The 24858-nt window shown below is 39.9% G+C and overlaps 3 protein-coding genes across 8 annotated transcripts in view; 1 reads left to right on the forward strand and 2 right to left on the reverse strand.

The window, feature by feature from the left end:
• Positions 1–274: 274 nt before the first annotated feature.
• Positions 275–2789, reverse strand: lrrc20 (leucine rich repeat containing 20). Of its 4 annotated transcripts, none has more exons than XM_067489142.1 (5): positions 2529–2789; positions 1403–1479; positions 1028–1144; positions 673–840; positions 275–574 (listed from the first exon to the last, which is right to left on the reverse strand). In XM_067489142.1, exons 2-5 carry the CDS (start codon positions 1470–1472, stop codon positions 438–440), a joined length of 492 nt encoding a protein of 163 aa, XP_067345243.1. In that variant the 5' UTR covers positions 1473–1479; positions 2529–2789; the 3' UTR covers positions 275–437. The 4 variants fall into 4 exon arrangements, with proteins under 4 accessions (XP_067345243.1, XP_067345241.1, XP_067345242.1 ...); XM_067489140.1 differs by having other exon boundaries at positions 1028–1177; positions 2529–2787; XM_067489141.1 differs by lacking the exon at positions 2529–2789 and adding an exon at positions 2074–2509.
• Positions 2790–3085: 296 nt separating this feature from the next.
• ndr2 (nodal-related 2) lies at positions 3086–7505 on the reverse strand. The gene is made up of 3 exons (XM_067488194.1): positions 6502–7505; positions 4229–5013; positions 3086–3768 (listed from the first exon to the last, which is right to left on the reverse strand). Exons 1-3 carry the CDS (start codon positions 6731–6733, stop codon positions 3616–3618), a joined length of 1170 nt encoding a protein of 389 aa, XP_067344295.1. The 5' UTR covers positions 6734–7505; the 3' UTR covers positions 3086–3615.
• A 170-nt stretch (positions 7506–7675) lies between these two features.
• The window catches only part of pald1a (phosphatase domain containing paladin 1a), a 48546-nt gene continuing 31363 nt past the window's right edge, over positions 7676–24858 (forward strand). The window contains exons 1-10 of one of the 3 annotated variants that reach the window (XM_067488193.1): positions 7676–7815; positions 17004–17201; positions 17401–17503; positions 20585–20764; positions 21250–21414; positions 21820–21980; positions 23338–23413; positions 24143–24297; positions 24455–24551; positions 24717–24821. In XM_067488193.1, the coding sequence (XP_067344294.1) occupies positions 17017–17201; positions 17401–17503; positions 20585–20764; positions 21250–21414; positions 21820–21980; positions 23338–23413; positions 24143–24297; positions 24455–24551; positions 24717–24821 (1227 nt within the window). In that variant the 5' untranslated portion in view covers positions 7676–7815; positions 17004–17016. Of the gene's footprint in view, positions 7816–10919; positions 11347–15002; positions 15287–17003; positions 17202–17400; positions 17504–20584; positions 20765–21249; positions 21415–21819; positions 21981–23337; positions 23414–24142; positions 24298–24454; positions 24552–24716; positions 24822–24858 lie in introns of those variants that run through there. The other 2 variants (XM_067488192.1, XM_067488191.1) reach the window with 2 other exon arrangements.

Here is a 24858-nt window from a genome sequence, read left to right on the forward strand (position 1 = left end):
AAAGGGCTTGCAAGTTTTCAAGCACTACTATGTTCTGTGTGAGTGTGTGTGAGGGAGATGCCTCTTTACATTTGCACTTGATCATAATGGATGTGTATATACTAGTGCAAATTATATCTATCCACAGGCCTAATTTCCTCTTCACATACAGATGACTAGCACTGAGAAATGAACACCACACCCAGAAAAAGAGAACATCAGACCGCTTAGTTTGACTTGGCATCATCTTTAATTAAAAACAAATAACTTAACAATATAATTTATACTTTAAAAAAAAGAATATGTTTGTTGAAATCCCTCAGTTGAACCAAAATTAATTGTGTATAAAGATGGACTGATGTAATGTTCAAAGGAGCATCACAACATCAACTAGAGCTCTTTGTAGATCATACAGAGAGTAGAAAGTAAAGGCTTCAGGCTGTGGATGTCAGCATCTTTTAGGATGCTGTTGTAGTTAAAATCACAAATTTGTGGAGTGACTGCACAGCAGACTGAGTGTTGGCGTCCAAAGGGTTTGACTTTATGTTTAGCCACTTTAGTGATGCCATATTAGACAACTTCTCCAGGGGAATTTCTGTTGGACATTATATAAAATAAACAGAGCAAACTTTATTCAAGACATGTAGGAAAACACAATGTCTTCTTTTAAACATGTAGAATATGTTAATATACCTGTGATGCTATTTCCTTCCATGTTTATCCTCTCCAGTGTGGCTATTTGAGTTAATATATCAGGGAAGATGGAGAAGCGGTTATTAGCCAGATTGATGCTGGTCAAATGTTCCATTTCTCCAACATTGTCAGGAAGTTTGGTGAAAAAATTGCCCTGCAGGTCCAGTTCTGCAAGGTACATCAAGAAACGACTAAATCGAGAGGCCGCTTGTCTGTCCTTCTGTCACACCACGAAGACATTCAGTCAACATTTGTGAGGTATACAGCATGTGAGACCAAAAGCGTACATCACCGCAATCTTTTCCATCAGAAGGAGTAAAGGAATTGAAAAACTATGGTGTGTATTATCCACTACCTCTCAGCTGAGTGAAGGTTGAAAAGAACTTGCTGGAAATGGCCTTCATCTCGTTGTCTGCCAACGTAATCACACAGATTTTTTCTGAAACGCTCCTAAGGAATTTGAAGACACCATCTGGGAAAGAAATTAACTTGCATTTTGACAGGTCTGCAAAGAAGAAGAACATGATTTTGTAAAGGGAATTATCTGCAATTAACAAACACTTGGGCAAACACATTTAAGTATATGTCACCACCTGGTGGTGAAATCTGAATTAGCATCAAGCACAGTATTGAATCGATACTATTAGATCACATGCTCGGAAACTGTAAATAACACCCAGCAATTAAGAACAATGAGCGAAGAGAGAACAATGTGTGAAGGGAGCCTTACCCAGACTATCTTTTCCCTCTTCTACAGTTTCATTAATCCTCCGGCCCACTTTTGCAACTGCCTCTGCCATTTCTTTGCTGTAAAGGTTCGCGGGGGGGATCATGCAACATTTAAAACAAAACAGAATAAAAACAGAGAAAACTTCAATTGGCTCATACAATGAGAATGTATTGCAAGTCGATCTAGAATCCGGCTCTAAACACACAATACATGTATGTGTTCTTAGGTTTATTATACACATTATAAAAAACAAACTGTGAAATATATGTACATATAGAAACTTTCATGAAAGCATTTTTGTTTAATTTCTTATGGTAGGTTTTCACCTAGTTATTACCGCATCAATCAGTTCATCTGTGTTGTCAAAGCTTTGTTTTAATCATGTTTTAGAAAACTGCAAAAATAAATACTCTATTTATTAATAGAGTCTATTAATTATTGCAGCACTGCTTCGGTTCATTTCGTTGGACTCTGAAACTGCTAGATTAAAAGAAAACCCACCCCAGTTACTATAATGTAGCAAATGTAGCTTCACAACGGCGACGTACGATACTGTATAAGTCAAATAGGTTTTTAGGCTTTAACTGCCGGATTAACATGCGGCCTGTTGATATATAGATAGTCACTATTTCGACAGTGTTTCATTAAAACCGAGCCAAGTAGCCACTTACCCAAACTGGAAGCTACAGAGTTAAAGAGCCCGGCAGCTGTTGGCTAACGTTAGCTACAGCCGCTCAATCACAGTCTAATTTGGTCAGCGCGTATTTTTAGCCCCCGGGGAGGGTAACACGACTGAATGTCGACCTATGTATTAGAAAGGTAAGCGACACAGGGTAACGTTACAGAAACCCAACTTTCCAACTCGTCGTTCCTCTAAGGGTGACATGAATTAGCTTGAATTAGCATTAGCCTACTAGCCGCCAAGGAAATGCTGGGAGCTCGGGGGGCGTCAGTCTTGCGCTTTGAAGTCGCAGCGAGTGCCGCCCAACATATTAAAATAAATTAAACGGTACAATAACTCAAACGTTGCAGATGCATTTTCTGTTAATCCTAACATTTCTCAATCTCATTTTATTTCTTTCAATATTTGACCAAGGCTGACATTGTACAGTTAAATGTTTCTTACCTCTGAGTCTTGGTCAACTAGTCCCAGCTTGCCTTTGGTAAATTCCTGGTCCCTCCGGGCATTTTTAGAGCATTTAAACACAATAAGCCTCCTGGCTTCCGATGAATAGAACTTGGTTCAGCTGTGTCACCACTAACTGCTACTTTGCAGTATTTGCTGGACGTCCCTCTCCAATACAGCACTTTATTTCAGATGTTGAACATCAGTGGGCTTTGGCTATGACTCGCTGCGGATGACCGAAACAGTTGCAAACTAGAAAACTCCACCTCTGTTGGTGTCTGGTCCTTTTGTGTCACGTGCTGAGGTTACAGGTGTTGTGTGCTGGTGTGTTTCATGACAGCGTCGACCCAACCAGCTGGCTCCAATACAACAGTAGGCCTAGTATTACACTCTTTGAAGCAACAAGAACTAATTGGAATAATTTCAATTATAAAATAAATGATCAAAGAATGAGTTAACAACGTTGACCTGGTAATCAATGACATCATTAGGGAAACGTTTGTGACGACATAAAGGGACATATTTTGACAAAAAGCTAAGATTTAATATAATGTAGTGTTGGAAAAATAGCTTGAATAGTATTCTTGCAGGTAGACGTACGATATAGATGTTCACATAGCATAAAGTACAGTTTATGTAATAAAACAAAATGTACATAAATACGAGTTTTCTTAATAATATTTACAACAAATATACATTCATTCACAGTTATACAATTGATAGTGTACAATTACTAGTGCTGGAAAATTCAGTAACATTGTAATTTCATGTTTAGCTTGATGAAACCAGTTACAAGTATTAATGCTTCAAGTTAGATGGCAGCAGCTGGACTCATCTAGATAGCTGCATGTTACTGCATTGTTGAGTTTGAATTTCAGCACATCTTAAAATCACGAAATAACAGTGATCTACTCAAACCAAAAATTACAAATTGAAGTCCCGTCTCCGCACATAGATTAGCTGCAATCTTACATTGTGCAGTGGCAACTATTAAAGAGCTTTTTTTCCCCTTCTGTCTAAGTGTAGTCTTTCAGAAGCTGGTTGCTGCAGAACAACAATATTGGGCCGTTTGGGGTGGTTGCAGCTATCACTGGCAGCCACACTCATCCACAACCATGTCTTCATGATGTCGGATGAGCATTTCTCCATTCTCAAAATACAACATGCTTAATGGGCTCATTTTGGTTGGTGCACAGCAGGTTTCTGCCACTCGGTCAGGGTGGTAATGTTTCAGTAAGCTCTGGAAAAGGAAAAACAAAACAAAGGATTTAGTCCTTCCTGTATAAAATATGAAGTTTCTGCAAATGAAAAGCCAAATGCTTATTGTTAAGTTCCAAGTTTTAGCAGTATGCAGTAAGTTGCATTCATGTAATATCTTCACATCAGAGAAGCCAGTTCACTCTATCAGTCATAATTACAAATACTGTAGATCATGTGGACATGTTTATGTCCTCCATCTCCTGTTTTGGGTCGCAAAAAGGGAAAGGGTTAAGTACATAGTAATTAGATGGTAGTTAGTCTAAGATACTGCAAATAAATAGAATAAATAAATAGAAGAATATAAATATGTGTGTGTGTGTGTGTGTGTGTGTGTGTGTGTGTGTGTGTGTGTGTGTGTGTGTGTGTGTGTGTGTGTGTGTGAAGCCAAATTATATTTATGTCCTAACCAAGTATTGTGTCATTTCAGCTGCAACACTAACCTGCATGTAAGCATGATTTGTTGGATTTAGGTTTTCTCCCAGAGGACCGGGGCAGGTACCTTCACAACGGTAGGCGTTATATCTTTTAGGAAAGACGATCCAGGACTCCCAGCCAATTTTTTGAAAGTCGACATACATGTCAACTCTGCGACACAGAGAATTTTCAGTCTCTCTTTTATACACCTGGAGGCTCCTCGCAGTTTGCTCTTTCTGGCCTCGTTTACTCCTGCCCCTCTTTGGCCGTTGGGCCCTTTTGATTTCAGCAGGGGGCAAGAACTTGGATTGCTCAGCTGTATGAAGTAAGCTTGCTTTGGCCCTTGAGTTTTCATCAGAATCAGTGTGTGAAAAGACGACTAACAAGGCCTGGTCACTCACATCCTGCTCACTTTTTGAGTCCTCTGTATAGACAACCTTAAAGGGAAGTGGCAGGCGTCTCTTTGTCTTCACCACTTGCCTTCTTCTTGACACCCGTGTCTGTTGGATTCCCGCAGTCGATTTTTGTCCGAGCCAGCTCAAGAGAGGACTTGTCACGTTGAACACTGTCCAGTTCTGTGATGAAGTGACCAGCGATGTTTCAGTGAGCAGCCCCACCAGCTGCTGTTCTTGACACCTTTGGTGGGTATGGCACGCCTGGCCATGATGGTGATAGACCTCCACAGAGATGTTGGAAGTGTTCTGTGTCTGAGCAAGCCTGACTCTCAGCTCCGCTGCCTGGATCTGTTTATCACCCAGCAGGGCTTGGAGGTCAAAGGTTGCAACCCAGCGCTCTTGACTGTACGTCAAATCTAATGAAGAGAAAAGAGATGACTAAGCATAAATGTGGTGGACACTACATTAGGCAACTTTGATCCACATCAATCCCATGACGATCATGTTGCACTAATATAAAAACGTGATTGTGCCAGTGCGTTTTCCTGGTAAAGCAGAATAAACCGGTTATAGAGAGAAAGCGGTGTTGATTTACATGATTCGTGCATTATTGGGATGAAATACCTTAATTTTTTTGCAGCTATGTAATTCATCCATTTAGTAAAAAAAAAAAAAAACAATTACACATTTTTCTCTAATCTGCTTATTAATAAAGAACAGAACATGGCATGTATCAGAACTGCCATGTTATACTGTCTGCACTATAAGAAAATGTTTATAGCCCATCAATAAATGGAGGTACTGAAATATAAACATATATTTCAAAAGGTACTTTTGTGATTGATCCATGAATAATTCAGTCAGCAGAAATTAATGTGCATCCCTACTCCAAATAATATATTTCCTTACAATAAAAATATCTAACTATCAGATTGTGCATGGTCCTATCACTGCACTTTTAGTTTTTTTTTATTTTGCTTATGATTTATATTCCTTGTAGCCTCAATCTTTTATTTTGTTCTACAAACAGGTTTGGAGAAAGTATTGAAAACAAAATTCCTTTCTAAAACTACTAAAACTCCATGAAGTTTCACGGGGATCTCAGTTAAATAAAAACTGCATAAATGAATCCAGTCCTTGTTCCACTTAAGGGAGGTCATGGTGATTCACTGAACAGGTGTGGTTCAAATTAACCTAAAGGATTAAAGAATCATAAACATGCAGTGGCCTATTTGGCGAACATCTTTGATCAAAGGTGCAAACCATGGTGGCTTTTAATCCACTCAATCCAAGCGCCGAACCGAAACCAATCATTTAACACATCTGTGCTTTTCTCGGCTTCTGCATATCCTCAGTCAAACAAATAGGTAATAACTCTAACACCTAGAAGCGATGTGAAATTGGATTCAGCAGCAGGGATGGCTGTGCTCTGCTGGCTGCTTGCGGCACCATTAAATCCCGCTCTCTAATCTAATCAAGCCAAGTGTGAAAGAGAACTGAGGGAAGTTGTTGATTTGACCTAAGAAGAGATTTGTATAGGGGGATGTCTGGCGAGATATCTAATCAACATCAGCTATTTAAGAAAAAAGAGGTTTGCTTTGAGAATTAGATAGAAAACCTCTCTTTTCACACGCTGATCCCTGCATGGTTATTCACCCCCTGAGCGGGATGTGGATTGAAACCCTCTGAGGTCGTCTGGCACAAAGAGTTGACAGGACCAGCCAAAAAAACTAACATTTAGGAAGTCCTTTGAATGGTAGAAGACAAATCTGACTCTGGCTGCAGAGCCTATTGCTCAAATAATACTTCATCCTCTTGGTTTATAAACGTGCCACCATCTTGGCTTGTCTGCTCATTAATGAAACAAGTCATATTTGTTTGGAAAATAATCAACCAGATCTTACTTTTAGCCACCACACTCATCACGGTGTCTGCTTGCTTCACGGCATCTTGCTCCATAGCATCCATTTGCGCGGAAAAGTTGGATTTGAAATTCCTGTAGAGATGCACCATGTAGGTTGGCAGGTGGCTGCCTGTTGGTCGCTCCATCAAAGATGTGGGTTTCTGAATCCCGTGCGCCAGCAGCACCAGCAGAGCTGCGTGCACCGCAACACCCAGAGCTCCCAGTGAGCGCATGTTTTAGGTCAGCAGATGACAAATTCCTCTAGTGGGAGATTAGAGGTGTCTTATATACCCTGACCCACCCCGTTTCGAGTTTAACAAGTAGCTGAGAACATTAAAGGAAATTGACGTACGTCCTCAAGATGTGTTACCTGGCAGCTCATCATCCATTCAGTTGGTAATGAGGCGCCTGAGTGCGTATTTACAAGGAGCGCAACTTGTTTGCGTTGAGTTTTTTGGACATCTGCAGCCTGAATCCCATTTGTGGATTAATTGTTACAGCTGTTTGCTTACACTAATTGTTAGGCTTTCCCATAGTGTAATGTAGTGTACTGAATTGCGTGGTTGATGGACTATAGGGAGAAGGCTCGGGCTGTTGAGCTTTTTAGACACAGTTAATATTATCCAGATTACAGCACAGTCTATTTTATTTTTTACATAAGGGCTTATATGTGTTTGCTCACACAAGAGTGTTGAAATAAAAGACGAACAGAGATAAAGGGAGAAATACCACAGAATAACTGCCTTATCTCTCAGATTTCATTTCCTGATGTCCACACCATACAATGTGGTTAATGTTGAGCTTTTAGTGGTCTTATTCTTTTCACAGTGTTTGGGATTTTCATAATACAATTAGCCTTAGTTATTATATGTTAATAATAATAGTGTTCCTGTTTCTAGCCCTAAACTGTGATTGACCATTGACGTTTACATTAATATTAACATAACCTCATTTTTCCATTTGGCTTCTCGAGCATTAAAACACCATTTACACAATTATCACGCCACAATGTTACAAAGTTGAATAATTCTTATTTTCATCAGATTCTTTGTCCCAGTATTTTGGTTGCGGACCTACACAGAGCATCCGAGGATGATCGCAGACTGCGCATGCGCTGTCCGTCCAGTTGCATAGCGAAATCCTTTTCCTCGTAAATTTGCCAAGAAAGACGAAAAGAAATCAATGGATGCACTTTCAAGTGCTACAAACAGAAAGCGGCGCACCTCGGCTACACCCTCCACACCGGACAAACCGACCTCCGTGAACATCTTTTCTTCAGAGCCGGACGTTTTTTCGCCCGCCGTGTTCTGAAATGGTGAGTAGCATTAAAGTTCACGGCTCTTGTTGCACGGGCGACGGCAGCCGAAAAGTTACGATGAATATCGTTTAAGATGCTTCGAGTCTAAAAACGTTTTGGACACTTTTATTAATATTGCATTTGATATGTTTGTGGCAAAGCATTTGGCCCAGAATTGAAGGATATTTTACGTGGAAGTGTGTGTATGTGGTTGATGGTGCATACATGTGCTTGCCTCCCCCCATGTCATGCCTGCACTGTATTGTGCACTGCATCTAGCCAGTGATTCTATTACAAGCAGAGATGAACAATTTGTGCATTAATGATCATCATAAATAAATGCATTGAACATTTTCACCTTTCTTGTGCCGTAGCCTGCAGTGAATGGATGCCATAAACAGAGAACAGTTTTAAAAACGACTGTTCTTTCAAACAAGAGAGTGTTGGAGTGTTACATTTATTGCATTATCAAAGGCACACTTTTTTTTCACTTTTATCAAAAAAACATTTGCAACGTCCTTCTGCAAGCAGTAGCCTAATGAATTACTAATAATAAGTGTATTGTTAACACATAGAAGACCCAAAACAAATACTTCTACACATTCCTAGTATTAGTTGCAAATATAGAAACAATAAAAGCACTTAGTGGTTTTAATGCTGAGGTGGACAAGGGCAAGCGTGGTCACCCTGTAGCACCCTGTAGCAATATGTAGCAAGCTGTGATGAACACGTTTTCTGACATCTGCAATCTTGGCCACAATTTAATTTCTCCCACATGTTGTGGCGAATCTGTGCAAATGTATATTATGTCATTATTTGTCAGTAAAGAGAACTTTGAGATGTGCTTGAAAGTTCACTAAAGCTCACAGGTGGACCTTTGTATTCGAACATGCGTTTATAATATGTTGCCATCAGCTTATCGGTTGAAGAGGAATTTATAAAACGTAATATAAGTTGAATGCAGCGCAGGAGCGATTTTTGGATCAAGTTGTGGGATCTTTAAATGCAGGCCTGTAATGCATGATGTCAGTGCAAAGATTCTTTCATTGTCTTAAATGGTCAACATTCATGAAATGTACTAAAACATGTTCCATCTTGCTATTACAGTAGTTATTCTGTGAAGTATCCAAAGTCTATCGTGGTGTAAGAAAAAGCACATGACCCCCTTTGATGTATTGTAGTCCGGGCTTTTGTTTGATTTAGCCCATCCAGCTGGGACCAGTATCCTCTCTTCATATCACTTTACCTTATATCCTGGGGGAAGACAGAAACTGCTTCTTGACAACTGAGAGCACATTTTAAATCTTGAACATCACAATTAATCAGGGGTTGGAGCCTGAAACTCCCTGATGAATGGATACTTGGATCAGAAATGATTGAGCTGTTAATTCTTGGCCTAAGAGGCACAAAAGGGAAACTTTACTCCTCTCAGACCTAACTTGAAAAGTTGCAAACTTCCTGTTGTGAAATGTTGATGTAGTGCTCGCTTTAATAGTCACGAGAAATGAACTTTAGTGTGACATGTTTGCATGTCTGAGTGCAATTGCTAATATTAGCCACAAGGTGTCGTAATGGTTTGCTGGACTCTGGAGAGGGCTGTACATCAACAAAATTGGCCGTTTTGGATATTTTTAAACTTATTGTAGTTTTAGCTTCCCATGAGCTTTAGTATTTGTGAACACATTTTTTTCTGACTGTGTAGTTAAAAGAGGGAAACATGTTCTAATGATGATCCTATAGTGGTAGTAAATGTAAAAATTAAAAAAAAGGAAGAAAAAAAACCAATGTTGAAACAAAATAAGTTATTTGTTAAAACACTGTCATGAGCTTACTGCTCTCAGAGACTTAACTAAAGCTCAGGTGCAATATTTTCATTTCACCTCCTCCTTTCCTGTTCCTGTTACGAGGCCTTTACCAAATTGGCTTTTTGTGGGTGAAAGACACCAGGCCAGAGAAAAAGGACTTGGATAAGACAGATGATATTAACCATATGCTCCCTTTTTTCCATTGTGGCCATTTAGCTGAGAGGATGTTTCTTTGAATCTGTCATAAAATATCTTTTCTTCATCCTCTTACTTGGACAAGAAATGGGAGGAAATGTACTTGTCACTGTAACTTGTTACAGTATGTTATTATGTCATTTTCCAGATTTTTTTAAATCTTCACTTGTCTTTTAGTTGAACTGCATGCTTCTTCATATTAGATTGGTACACCCCCCTCCAACCCCCTAGAAAACAAATCATCTTTATAACTCCATACTCAATGGACTGATTCATTTATTTACTGAGGTTTGCGGGGTATGGGAGGGTTTTGTTTCACATTTATGGTGTTGCAAGAACATCAAGAGTCTTGGCCCATGCTACTGCAGGAAGGAAGGAACAGGTGTGGCAGCAGTAGATTTTACATCTATATCTCAAAAGCCACTCACCACGTTTGCAAATATGCCTGATTTGGGCATTATCTTATGACATACTGTTGATTACATGCACTTTTGTAAGAAAATATTATTGCAGGCAGCTACTGTGGGCAACTATTTTTGGATGTTGTGTTTATTCATTTGGAGTTACAGTTGCCAGATATGAGCATGTTATAGCAGATTTAGTACACTTTTTTTGTAAGATTTTCATTATGCAGGTACAATATTTCTTCTCAATGTTGGCATTGTTCTTGATTTAGTAAGTCCACAGGGTGAAATAGAACACTCAGGGCATGAAGAGTTGATCTGGCCTTAGGGTTTTGACTACACAAAGTCTTGAATAAGTGACTAAGGTAAGTATTTGCCCAGCTGTAAGCCTGTTTGCCTTCAACATGGCATGTGTTAACTGCTAATGAATAGAGTAATTAGAGCATCGTAGTAAATAAGGCTTACATGATGTCATCTGTGTGCAATTGTTACCTTTGTGAGCCTCCTGGCACGACATCATGTCAGTGGCCGGCTGTGGCTGACTGTAATGTGTAATAAGTGAAGGTTTAATTTATGTGTTTGAAACAGTTGTTAAAAGGTCTGCCATGCGTGGGAGGCTCTGTGATTGGATAGTGAACTGGAGGATGAGTAAGCCTCTCTGGGTCCGCCTCCACATCCTCTTTACACATCCCCACATGCACACACATACACACATAATCCCAGCATGCACGAGCAGCCTTGCTTCCTATGCACAGGGAACACATGCAGAAAAGTAAAAAAAAAAAAAGCCAACCAGAGAGCGTGCAGTCACCCATCTAAACTTCAAACGGAAAGCTGTGCCTCCCCACTACCTCCTTCTTCTCCTGCTGAGTGCCTGTCTGGAGTCTGTCCCCAGTGAGGGACACGTTCATTTGACAAGCTTTATAAGGTCCCATCAATGATGTGAGACCGCTGCCTGCCGTAGCGTGATCAGCAGGAGGAGACCTAAGAGAGAGATGCCAGTGAAGATGTCTGACTGAGACCGGTGCTCCTACCTACCGGAGAGCTGTTATTTTGGATATTTTTAACCCACTTTTTTCTTTTTTCACGTGTTCTTCAGCGACTCTAGCACACCTTGGATGGTGGAATGAACGGCTGAATGTCAGGTATAGTTGTGGTGCCGTCGTACTGTCGTATAGTATAGTTGTGTTATGATACTTAACTCCTGCTGCAGGCTTGTGGTTGCTAGACTTATCATCAGTATAAGTCTCTGAAGGATACCAAAGGAAATAGCATATGTTGTGTAAATAGTACTTCATGCCAGCTAGGATGTTATCTCACAGTGAAATGACTCAACTGTTCAACCGTTTCAAACTGTAGAGCTTCTCTTAATGTTATGTCTTAATGAGTATATCAATGCTACTTCCTTTTTTTTGCAGAGGTATATTCATTTTATTAACGCAGTCTTTTATAACACCATGTTTGATATCCACATTGCTACAAATTTCGTCTTTATGACTGGGAAGAGCTGTTTCTCCACCAGAGGACCAGTTCCTGTTTGACAGGACTCTGGCATCTCATGCCAACTTAGAAGATGCCATTGCTAAGTCAGGATTTGTTTGTACGTACGCTCCGCATACCACTTCAGTCCGGGTGGTAGGCAAAATGTTACATGTTAACAAAATTAAAATGTTGTCAGTTGTCCTGACCGTGCCGACAGGATATTGTGGTCAGACACCGGGGTCTAAAAAGAATGAAAGCCACATTAGTGCAGCCTTCAAATCATAGGGAGATGAAATTGCCGTCTTGAAATGAAAAAAATTACAGGCAGGGTTTTAAAAATAGATTTGCACACCCTTTTTAGCAGCTCAGTGTTAAGCTGTGATGAAATCAAGAATGTAGAAGTCTGAAGGTCTTTTATGTGATTTGTCATATCGACTGCAGTAACATAGAGTCCCAGAAGATTAACTGCTGCAGTGAGTTGTTTTTCAGCCTGTTTCTATGCGCTGACTGTTAACCTGTACTGTCTGTATTGCAAATCTCTTCCCTTGCTCAGATTTAGAAATTGCATTTTTGAACTGTGAGTTTAAGAAGTTTTTAATCTGAGCAGACGGATGGGCAATTTATTGTGAAGAGAAACAAACATCTGAGCTGTAGGTCGACCAGAACTTGCAACAAGGAACAGTTGGGGGGGAACAAAAAAGATTTTGTGCAGAGGAAGCAGTGAGCTTATTTCCGTGCAGCTTTCATATTTAGTTCAGGGACTTGCAATGTCCTGTGGAATGATGCCTCTATGTAACCCTTAACCTCGTTGGTGAAGTAAGTGTACAGCTGCAGAAAGGAAGTTTCGGAGCATTTCCTGTCAAGGTGTGCTTGCACTTCCTCTGCCCTGGGGTGTGTGACTTTGTTGTACTGAAGAGTTTGCGGGTCTAGTATCCTGTGATGATGGAACGATTGGGTTGCATTCGGTCATTGTTATGAAAAGACTATGACAGCATTACTTCAAATCTTTTATTCCCGTTTAAGCCTTAATTAGACTCAAAAGGCCTTTGAGAAAATCTGAACAGTCTAACATTCCTGCACATGGCCCCCTCTGATCAAAGCTGTACAGGGAAAAACCTTCAAGGTAAATATGGGTAACCTGGCTGTTAAATTGAAATCTGACTGCAACTTGTGCAAAGTTGGCAAGAAGTAACTTACATCAATTCTGGACTTTTTTTGTTGCTGCCACACCTGCGGCTTTCTTCTGCATCTTGATATGGGAAGTTGTGGTGACAGATCTTCTCACTGTTACAAAGTGATACTCATCTCTCTAGAACCCCTGCATCTCCTGTGAATGAAGAGTGCTCTGCATCCTTCCTCAGGGCCACTGACAGATGCATCCTGCAGCTGCACACTCCTTCCTGTCTGCACTCAGACCCTTTTGTCTAAAGACTTTGCTACAGCAATGTTGGGACACCGGCTGAATTTTAATGGGGAAGCTCTGAATGGAGCAATGCTGGTAGGCTGGCAGGAGGTTCCAGTTTCCATGGCCTTATTCTTAGTTTGCCATCAGTGAATTTAAATTTTAATCCAATCAGCTGGTCATGGCCTGGCTGGTGGTGTCATAAACAAACACATTTTATTTTGAGTTTGCATTGTTGTTCCACATTGTCAGAGGAAACCTGAGTTTCTCTTATCTTTCTGTTGGCTGAGCAGTGCAGCGCTACTCTAGCTGACATTTGGAATAAACAGCTTCTCTGATGAGTTGCCTTGATTGGCTCTTCAGGAGGATGTTTATGACTGAGGGCTATTTCTACGCAGGCCACCACCCCAGCTGCACACCCGCTGAATGAGGCCTGCCCATGCTGAAATCAGCAGAGCAAATGACCTGAGTCTGTGTTTAGCAGGAACTCCTGTATATATATAAATTGGGTGTGTAACATGGTCTTTCAGCCGAAGTGAGATGCTGTAAGACAAAGGGGGTTCGGATTTGCTAGCTAATGCACGTGCTGCAGCAAATATGTTCCTCATTTAACACTTAGGCATTTAACAAATAAGAACACCACATGGGATAACATATGAGGATAATGAGAGAACATGGTTAAAGCCTTTGATAGAACTACAATATATGACTGTGTTTGTGAAAAAGAAAACCTACTGATTAAATGTCCTTACAGTGACAGAAAAGGGTTTACTATGTAAATGTCCTTCACTGCATGTAATGTGCAAAAGACTAAATAGGAAGTCAAAAAAGCACAGAAGACATCTTATGTCTATTATGCTTCATAAACGTAGGGGAATAAACATCCTTTTCATTTAGGCATGATATACTTTTATTATGCTCAAATCTGATCAGCCTCGTTTTGGAAACCAAAGCAACAAATCACAGATTTGCCTCAAATTACTTCACTGCACAGCATACAACATCCTCTATCACTTGACACAGAAATCAATAAGAACAGACACACACACAAAAAAATAGGGAGATAGATGACCGCAAATGGACCAGTGGCCGATCATTGACATGGTATGTCATGGCCCTATGAGAGGAAAAAAGGACAAACCTCAAGGAAGCAACAGAGGAGCGATGACTCTTCCTCTTCCTGAACTTGCAGACATGCAAGAGATGATACAAATACGAATTACAGTATATTTCATCTGCCCACATACTCTTGGCTAGAGCAGAAAAGTTTGTGCATTTATAAAAACTAATTGCAACACAACGCACATGGAAGATGGGACTTAACGTCCCCTAAAATTCTGCTTTAGGGGACAGATGACAAACTGCAGAAGACTGAAAAGCTTCAGAACTGTGTGGAACAATGAGGATACTGTATTTTTCTTGAAATCGTTACATGAAAAAAAAATCATGGATGTTTCATGACCAAGAACAGTTTTTACATGTTTGAGCTTTGACTGGTGCTTAGTTATTTATGTAATATGAATGTGTTTAGTTCTTATGCAACGGGCCAAACCTTTTGTGGAAAACATATATATATTGCTGTTGCCCATGTAGGTAAACCCACATTTATATGAATCTTCAAAAAGCATTTTCATTTAGACAAGCTGGAACATGCAGACATCAGGCACTTATGCTTGGTAAGTCATTTACAAATGTTACTGATTTTGAGACCAGTTCCAGATTAATTCTATTTCTATCAGTTAATGAAGTCATCAGGGCAGCATGTTCCTTTTTTCTGCTCATTGTACAGTACAAGATTCAACTCTCTCATCTCTATGCACACTATGAAAGGCAGCTTTAACTGAACTTTAGCCATCTGGCTGCCAGATGTACCACTACTTCCCCCAGTCCCCTCCGTAGAGACTTAAAGAGTAGGGAATTCTTTGCTTGGATCTATTCTCCAGTATCAGACAGCCGACAGGAGGAGGACGACGCTGTGCGAAAGCTCAAATGCCTCAAAGTTTTTCCCCAATGCCAAGCAGCCGGGCACTTCAAACTCCTGCAAGGGGTGTTTCCCACCGACCGGGGGTGGCTGAGGGCATTCAAAGAAGGAAGAGTTCTTTTTGGTTTTGATGCCAAAGTCTCACAGTCTTTTGGACCATGGCGGAAAACAAGCAGCAAAGGAAAAGATCTGGAATCACAGATCACTCTTCGTCTCACACGTAAGATTTAAAACTTTGGTGGACTGTTGCTGTGTGGAGGGTTATGGTTGTTTTACTTGTGGTAGTCACTAATTTTATGGCAAGAGAAATGCTTTTGGTATGTGGTGAGGACTCAAATAGATTTGGGCTGCTGGGGCACAGTATTCTTGAAAGCTTAGCTTCCATTTATGGAACTTGGCTAAAGCTTCTGCATTTTGCTCCTCGGTCTTATTCCTTTGCAGTTATTCAATAGTAGCAACCTTTCCAACATAGACCATTTATTCAAGTCCAGCTGGTAAATCATTTCAGACTTTTTCTGTGTTTTCAACTAGAGTAACAAGCAAATCAATATTTGGTGTGGTTATGAGGAATGGATCTCTGTACCCAATTAAAAGGTTACTGAGTACAAGGTTGACCTACCCACTCAGCTCCAGACGCAACAAAGAGGAGAGCTGCGCTGACTCACTTCTCTCCGAGGAGCCTCTCTGCACAACAAGAGTCTACTCTGTTCAAAGAAGAAGACGATCACACAGATATGCTCAGAGCTCAGGTGGCAACAGACAACCGTGCAGTATCGCTCATCGGTGTCACACCCAGTAGATATTAATGTTGCTGTAGTTCGACAGCGTTAGAAAATCTGTGAGCTTGTGTTTGGTTGCTGCTTAAGATTTCACATGGAAAATGTGTCTTTCTGTGTGTCATCCTGTCTAAAAGCTCTTGTGCTGTAGGCTCCTATCTTCCATTGTGTTTTAAATGATGTTTTGGAGCAAGGCTGTTCTTGACACTTACTGCTTGTTGGAAGATCTGTTTATCTCCAGACCTGCAAAGTGTTTATTCAGAAGGGAGGGGGTTGCTGAAAACCTGTGGCTGGCTCACACAGGGGGTCTGAGTGCCCTGTATCAAGTTATATAATTAGAATATAAAATACTATCAAGCTTGAGTATAATCCCCTGCCATCATGATTAGATCCCAGCAATATGAAAATGTGATGACAGTTTTTTGATTCAGCCTGATCCTCAAGCTACAAAGTGCAACATAGCCTTTTTCCCTCGCTCTGCACACCCTTTCAGATAGTCGTCAATATGAAATTATGATAAATAAAATGTGCTAACTTTTAGAAGCTTGACTGCACCTCTTGACTTGACTCAAGAAATGACTCAAGAAATGTCTTACTATGTAAGACATTTCTTGAGTCTCCCACATATCAATGAAACCTCCCTGACATCTGCTAATTATATGCAATCTCCTAGAAATTGGATATTGCTTGAACTATTATTGCCTTTGTACATGTGTTTTTCATTAAGAAAGTAACATTGTGTAGCGTGACCACCACAAACAGTACGCTCTGCCTTCTAGTAGCAGTGCTGGTGGTGCGTTTAGGGACCGGGAGTGTCATTTGGTAATGTTTGCAGGCAAAGCTAAAAAAAACCCTCCCTCTGGTAATGGGTCTGAAATCTCCAAAAATAATTTTTTGTAAGTTAGGATGTCTGTGTTTACATCTTAAAATCAAATAAAGGTCACAGGATGTTATTGAAATGTATCCTCTGTGGATCACTATTATTAATTGTTGAAATATCTTAAATATAGTAGAAGTGTGAGACATTACTTTCACACCTTTGATACCTCTGCAACTGTTGTAACTAAATATACTGCATGTGTTGCCAATGTGTGCAGGCTTGTTTGTAGGTGTGAGAGTGTTTGCCCGCTTTTTCTAATTCTGCTGTGATGTCATTCACAGCTGCTTGTGGAGCATGGGTACAACTGCCAGTGCCGCACCACAGCCTGTTTCCGTAGGGTCGCCGCTTGAGTGTGTCCATGGCAACGGGATGGCTGACAGCAAGAAGTCTCTTAACATGAGCCCTTTTCAGACAGTCAACATCCACAACAACAAGGCCAAGTCCATTATCACCAACAAAGTCGCACCTGTCGTCATCACGTAAGTCCATCCCTGAATTTGCGTTCTTACAGTTGGGTGTTAATCCTCTTTGATCACTGTGGTGCCACCCCCCACCTTCCAGCCGTAGTGTTTGCCTCTGTTATCATCTCATTTGTCAATCCAGGCCTGGCAAACACTGATAATTGAATTGACCTCTCTTCACCATCCAGTTCTGCTGTTTTGCTCTTTTTTTCCACAGGTATAATTGCAGACAAGAATTTCAGATTCATGATGAGATCCTCAAGGCCAACTACAAAGTCGGTCGCATTTCAGACACTATGCCCGAGCACTACTTGGTCCAGGTAAGAAGGACACAGGACAAAAAGGCACCGTAGTAGCAAGACATGAAATAATTTGACTTGTCTTTATGTCTGCTCTTTTCACATTCACATGTCCACATTGCAGAGTGGTGTAGGACATTGTCATGCGCTGTTTTATGATCTGAGGCAGCCATTGAAATGAGATTGTTGTCACCTTGCTATCAGGACTTTGATCTACTCTGTCACCTCTGCTGTGACTTTTCAGGCATGCAGTATTTTGCCGCCTTGTGTTTCATTCAAAGAAAGATCATGTTCACATGAAGCTTAATGAACTTGAAAAGTGTTTTCTATTTGGATCTACATTACCTAGATTATTTTTTACTGACAAAAACATCAGAAATAGGTTTTGACATTTTTAAAATCACAGTCCTTTCCAAGCCCTTGCTGTATCTGTCTTGGTTTGTTTGGTGAGGAAACAAAACATCTTTGTTAAAACATAGTGTATGTATGTTGTTACATTCAACACCCCCTCCCCACAAATATTGCATTGCATCATGTTTAATTTCCATGCTCAATTACAAATAAAGTAGTTCAAAGATCTTCAAAGTCATTGGATCACAGAACAGGAGTATGAATCTCTTTTTAGTGGTAATTTTAGAGCATCAATATTCTAAGTGCAGAAGTTAGTACCAGATCTTTCAATTCAATTTTTTTTCTTTTCTGTGTGTGTGTGTGTAAAAACATAATAAAAATTAGCTAATTGTAGCTGGTCTTAGTATCGGGAAACCCCAGATGAATATCAACATCTAATGTTTTCACTGCTGCATTATTTAGTGGTAAGTTCCCGATGATTCGGTAAGCGTGTGGAACCACCTTTAGCAGCAACAACTTGAACTAATCATTTCCTGTATGTCTCTCTCACACTCTCCCATTCCTCTTTACAACATTGCTTCAGTTCATTGAGGTTTTATTACTGTTATTAGGCCGCTGATTCTTTTAGCGATCTATTGGTGTCCTTCAGATCATTGTCCTATTGCATGACCCAATTTTAGCGAAGCTTGATCTGTCGGACAGATGGCCTCACATTTCACTTTAGAATACTTTGTTATGGTCGACTCAATGACTGCACTGGACCCAGGTCCTGTGGCTTCAAAGCCCAAATGCACTGGGCGTTTAGGCTGAACACTTCCACTTTGGTCTCATCTGTCCATAGGACATTGTTCCAGAAGTCTTGTGGTTTTGTTCATTTGCAGTTCTGCAAACCTCAGTCGTGCTTTTATGTTCTTTTTAGACAGAAAAGGCTTTCTCCTAACAAGCCTTCCAAACAAACCATACTTGTTCTGCCTGCTTCTAACTGTGCAGTCATGGATTCTAACATTTAACATACTCAGTGAGGCCTTTAGGGTCTGAGATGAGATGGGGTTTTTTTTTGGTATTTCTCTGGACATTGCATGGTCTTGGTTGGATGTGCTGTGACGTCCACTTCAGGGAAGCTCTCTTGAATTTGTTCCACTTGTAAATAATCTTTCTCTGAACTACTAAGTGTTTGCAAATGCCTTTATAACTCTTTCCAGATCAATGTGAGCAAGAACGGTTTCTATGTTTCTTTAAGCCCATTGCTCAAATCTTTCCCATTTGGCTTTGTGTTAACACACACTTTAATGCTCCAGATCCGTAAACTGCCAAAACGTCTGCTTCTATAGAGGTCTGCAGACCTGCTGATGATCAGTTAATCAAAGGCTGATGACTAGCAGCACCTGGCTGCAACCTCTTAAGTCCTATGGAAAGAGCATGGGGTTACTTAGTATTGCCCACATGTTGTTTTCATTTTGACTTTTTTTTGTTAAATAAATAATGGCACAGTTAAAAATGTTACATGTTCATCAGACGTTGTATTTGCCTAATAGTAAGATCCTCTGTAGTCAGATGATTTATAATATGTTTTTTCTAAAAATGGTTCATGGTTTGGAGCTCATCAGAAAATAAGCTGAATGATTTTGTGAAATACTTAAAAGTAGGAGGAAAAAGTGCATCAATTTTCAATGAACACCCTTGAAAATCATGACACACATTTTTGTACAATGATTTATATGAAACTAACTGATAAAAATAAAGTAGTAGCACAATACAGTCGTCATCGAGCTTCCTAAGAAAAAAAAAGTTTACCAGTAAGCCACTATCTAGGCTAAAGAAGATTTGGCACCACCTTCGTTTTCTTCAATAAGTGAGCGTCAACTGCGCTTCCACGAGAGCTTCATGTCAATGCTCATCTTTGTGTACAGTCTGCTTGGCCCCTCGTGTTGCACAAAAAAACAAATGGAAGAAACAACAGGAAAAGGAACAGAGGAGGCAATAAAGTAGATATTTGTACAGAACAAGGCACAAAGTAAATGGCAGCATTATACATTTTATCAGGTTAAGCAATTTCCTGGTTCTGCCCTCAGATAGCACCTAAGCAATACAACCTCCTCTCCACCACAGAAACCTGTAAAGAGGCTACACGACCACACAAAGGGCAACACCCAAATACTATTCACACACATAGGAGAAAGGAACAGATACACACTAGGGGAGAGAGGAAACAAGACACAGAGCAAAAGAGAGAATCATTTTGTGTTCATGCAGCAAGACAACCTTAAATTGTATTGGAATGTAAAGTGCTGCTGTGTAGGAATTATTGTTGAAATGAAAAGTGGAAACTGGAAGACATGACAATATTTTGACTTGGCTCTATTTAAACATGAAATAAGTCATGTTGGAGCACAAATTTAATCTTTTGAGACAACAGACTAACCAGGCTGTGTCTGTTTCTAGTATTTGCCAACAGAAGGAGGAGGAGGAGGATGAAGAGATGTAGAGAATTGTGGTGTTTGTGTGGGTGACTAAAACTTGGATAAAGTGTAAAACATTTCACAAAACAATTTAAAATGCCACTGAAGACGTGAGTTGTTTCTACTTGTAAACACCATTTTTCACCCATCTAAACACCTTAGTGTTGACATATTTGCTCTGCTGAGTTTACAAATGTTAATGAATGCTTGAGTGGAAGCTGGAGAAATATTCAAACACATGTCAGGATCATGCTCTTTGATAAAAACAGACAACTCTTGCATTGCTTTCCAGGAGGAGTACTTCATGGTCCAAGATGTGTACAGCAAAGCAGATGTCCTGAATACCACGGGCAGCTATGGAGCGCCCAACTTTCGCCAAGTCAAGGGGTCCTACCCGTTGTATGGGATGGGTCAATCGAGCCTGAATGGCTTTAAACAGGTTCTCCAGAGGCTCCAAGCACAAGGACATGAGGTTACTGTTATAATTTTATATTAAATATACATTAACACAGGCGGAATTTCTGTCCAGAACATGAAAGCTGACATAAGTAGGTAATAGGTTCAGTGAGAGGTTTTATCTTCCTATGCTGGTACTTGTGTAACACTGCCTGGCCTCTTTCTAGCAGTGTCGTCTGTAAATATTTGAGGAGTCAAGTGTTTAGTGGAAGTTGTGGCTGAATTGTTGTAGTCAGCAAACAGAAAGTTGTGGTAATGTATACCATTGGAAAATGAATCTCTCCGCTTCCAGAGGCTAGAAACTGACCGTAATTGAAATTAAATTGCGAAAATTATATATTGGGCCTCTCTAAACTCCTTACTCATGTTCTGCATGTCATATGACAACAGATTTTTTTTTTCCAGTTACTGTTGGAAGTGGTGTATTTGGTAGAAGGCAACAGTCATTAACTTTTTGAAGCCTATTATTTGATGCCCGTCTTGCTGTGCTTTTGTAAACAGGAGGTTATATTCTTCTGTGTAAGAGAGGAGCCAGTGGTTTTCCTGCACAAGGACGACGACTTTGTGCCCTACACCCCCAGGAGGAAGGAAAACCTACACGAGAACCTTCATGGCCTGGAAAAGGAGGAGCTGGTAGAGAGCCTGGAGCTCACCATCAGGAAGGAGGTGAAGAACATACACTTAATAGTGTCTGTTTATGAAAAAGTTATTGGCACAGTTACACAGACATCATTTCGAGATGTAACTAAAAAGAGAATGCAATTATTTGAAACCTATTTTTACAAAAAGTGTAAAAACAACAACAAAAAATACTTATACTTTATACTAATATGTTACATCAAGTCCTCTTTTACCAGCACTCAGCTGAGGAGTCCAACTGCCAGACCAGCTGCTGAACAGTTTAGATCCTTTTTTTTTTTTTTTAATAAAGTAAAATAACATCGCAAATATGTAAGGGTCTGGATTTCAGGCAGTTTAGCACCTAAATTCTTATTACTGAACTACTTTTCAGTCTATTCAGTCTTTTTTGTCTATTGCAGAATCAAAACCCTCCCTTTGTTTTTTCCACAGCTCCACGATTTTGCCAAGCTCAACGATAACATGTTCTACGTCTACAGTGATATAGAATACTTTAAAGACGAACCACAGAAGATCTCTATCACATGTGAGGAGGACATCCATGTGACCGAAGAGGTCTACAAGAGGCCCATGTTCACCATGCCAGCATACAGGTTGTTTACAATTATCCTTTATCAGCCATTTTATCCTCACTTTAGACAGAGCAGCGTGTGCATGTCTGTCAGAAAGCATGCAGTGCAGGTTATAAATATCAAACTTTACATGAAAATAGAGATTTTACCGGCAAAAGACAATGTCGCACTATTGAGTGCATGTTTAGTTTTGGTAGGACCGAAAAGAGGAGACGGAAAGGGAAGGCGTTATAGTTAATGAAAGTTTATTTTAAAAAAAGGGCAAACAACAGAAAATCACTTCATGTTGAGAGCAGGAAAATCATACGTAGAGCAAACAACATAAACTAGGTTAAACAGACCAAGAGCTTAAACACGCTGGAGAGCGGGGATAAGCTAAATTATAAACATACCAGGAAAGCAAGGGAACTAACTAAGAAACTAGGGAGAGGAAAGCAAGGAAAAAAACAGACAAACACAAAACCTGGACCTAACAAGCGGAGAAAACAAAACCTAAACACTGAAACTGAATGAAACAAGTAGAAAACCAAAGCCTAAGGGAAGAGAGTCCAAACTGAACACTGGGGAAACACAACGGGGAGAGCAGTTTCCAAATGTAATGCCAGTCCAAGGAAGGGTTTAGGGACAAGGAGAGACAAATACAAGGGGGCATAGGTGAAAACAATCAGGGTTAACAAGAAACAAGCTAAAGAAACTAACAGGGAAGTGGTGCAGAGGGATAACAAAATAAAAGCCAGGAGCAGGAAGAAAAACTGAAGAAAACTGGAGTCCAAAAACGGGGACTGTGACAGACAATCAAAAACCACGAGAGAAAAAAAAACAAGACATTCCGAAGAGGAAATTAAGTCTAACAATAAAAAAATCAATCAATCAATCAAAAAGATGATAAAAAAAACCAAAATGTTTTGAATTAGTATATATAAGATTAGATTAGATTAGATTAGATTATATATCAATTAATCAGACAAAGTCAGGTATAAATATAACGAGAAAAAAAGGACAAAAGAGAATAAAAGAAAGTAAAACAAGATGAAATAAATGCAGCTGCATGCTGTTTGCAATCAGATCAGCAGAGTTAGTTTTATTGTGATGTCATGAGCTTGTCAAATATTTTCCAGGGCAAGAAAATATAGTGTCAGAAGGCAGCAGCAGGTTGTTTTATCATAGTGCAGCTGGTATGTGTTTATGGGAGCATTAATCATTTCACGATTCTGATCTCCATCATCTCTTGTGGATTAGTTGGAAGAGGTCAAGCTTATCTCCTGAGATTCATAAACACAACATGACAGAGCTCAGTAGGAAAGTTGTGATCTATAAAAGGGAAATACTGACACAGCACAGGCTCAGGCTAAACCCTTAACAGTCTACTTTATTACAGGTACTACAGATTACCACTGCCAATGGAGGGAGCGCCATTAGAAGAAGATTTTGATGCTTTTGTGAACATCCTCAGGGTAAGCTCATTTAGAAATGTCAGTCACCAGTTCACCAGTTAAATAGTTTGTGCTTTGCATATTGGGATTTGGCCATCAAAGTTTTTAATGATAGTAATATTGAAGATAATCTGGACTTTCACACTAAGTCAGCCAGAAGGTCACAATCATGTCTTTAAATCTCTCCTGTCTGTACTTTCAATCATTAATAAGTGTGACTGTTATTAAAAAGGCAGAAAACCTCCAAAACCATCCACTCTGTTCCATCCTGCTCTTTACTGTCACAGGATGTTCTTTCTGTCTTGTTTTGCCCTTTTTTAGACTGACTTTTTTAGCTGCTTGTCCACTTCTTTTTAATTGGAACGTGGATCCTTTCCCAACTGTGTTTGGATCAGGGTTTTCTCAGTCCAACTTTCACTCATCTTTTTAATAGTTATCAGTTATGTTATTGCCCTCCTAAAGTCACCCTCTTTTAATGATCTTTTTTTAAATTTCTTGTCACTTTCCATATTTGCAGTTTAAAAAGGCTTTAAAAGGGCTAAAAACACATTTTGTCTTTTTCATTTTTAATATTTTAAGTCACTTTCAAGTCATATTTTAATGGGTCAGAGGGTTGCATTATTGAAATTTTAGTTTCACCAAATTAACACAGTTTTTATTCCCATTGTAGTGATATGGGAGTATTCATCTCTGTTCAGTGTTAGAAAGTATCACTGAGACTATCTTCTATATATGTGCTGTGTTTTCCAGGAGAGCCCCAGTTTGTCCCTGGGTCACGATGCGTCCCGGCCCCTGCCTGCTATGCTCTTCAGCTGCCAGATGGGTGTTGGCCGCACCAACTTAGCAATGATCCTGGGCACACTGGTCATGAATTGCCTAAAGGGAGATTCACAACTGCCCGCTCAGTAAGTGATCTGCATAAAACATTTCTGGAAAACAGGTAGAAAGACTTCACATGTTTAGTGATACTGTGTAATGTTGCAGCTTTGAAACGGGTTTCATTAAGGCTTTTTTGGGGGGTCTGTTGAGAGTGGAGTTGACCCTTTCTGGTGTGTTTCACAGAGTTGAGGAGGTAACAGCCTCAGAACACAAACCACTGTTCAAGATCATCCAGTTTCTGATCAACAAGCTGCCTAATGGACAGCAGATCATGGAAGAGGTAATGCAGAAAAAAATGTATGAGATGCTTATTATTCAAACCAAGCCGTCGATACCTATAACTTAGTTAAGTCAAGGTCTTAAAAATGTTAAGGGATTTAATTCTGATGGAGCAACTGATGACTCTAAAAATGTTTGAAAAGGTGTTTTTTTTTTCCTCTGGCAGGTTGACCGGGCTATCAACCTGTGTTCAGAAATGCACAACATAAAAGAAGCAATATATGAAAATAAGAGTAAGCTGGAAGGGATTGGAGAAGATTATCAGATTCAGGTTAGTAATGAAGCTGTGCTTACAGCCACCTGGAATT

Source organism: Channa argus, chromosome 20 (assembly GCF_033026475.1).
Source record: "Channa argus isolate prfri chromosome 20, Channa argus male v1.0, whole genome shotgun sequence".
NCBI classification, from domain to species: Eukaryota; Metazoa; Chordata; class Actinopteri; order Anabantiformes; family Channidae; genus Channa; species Channa argus.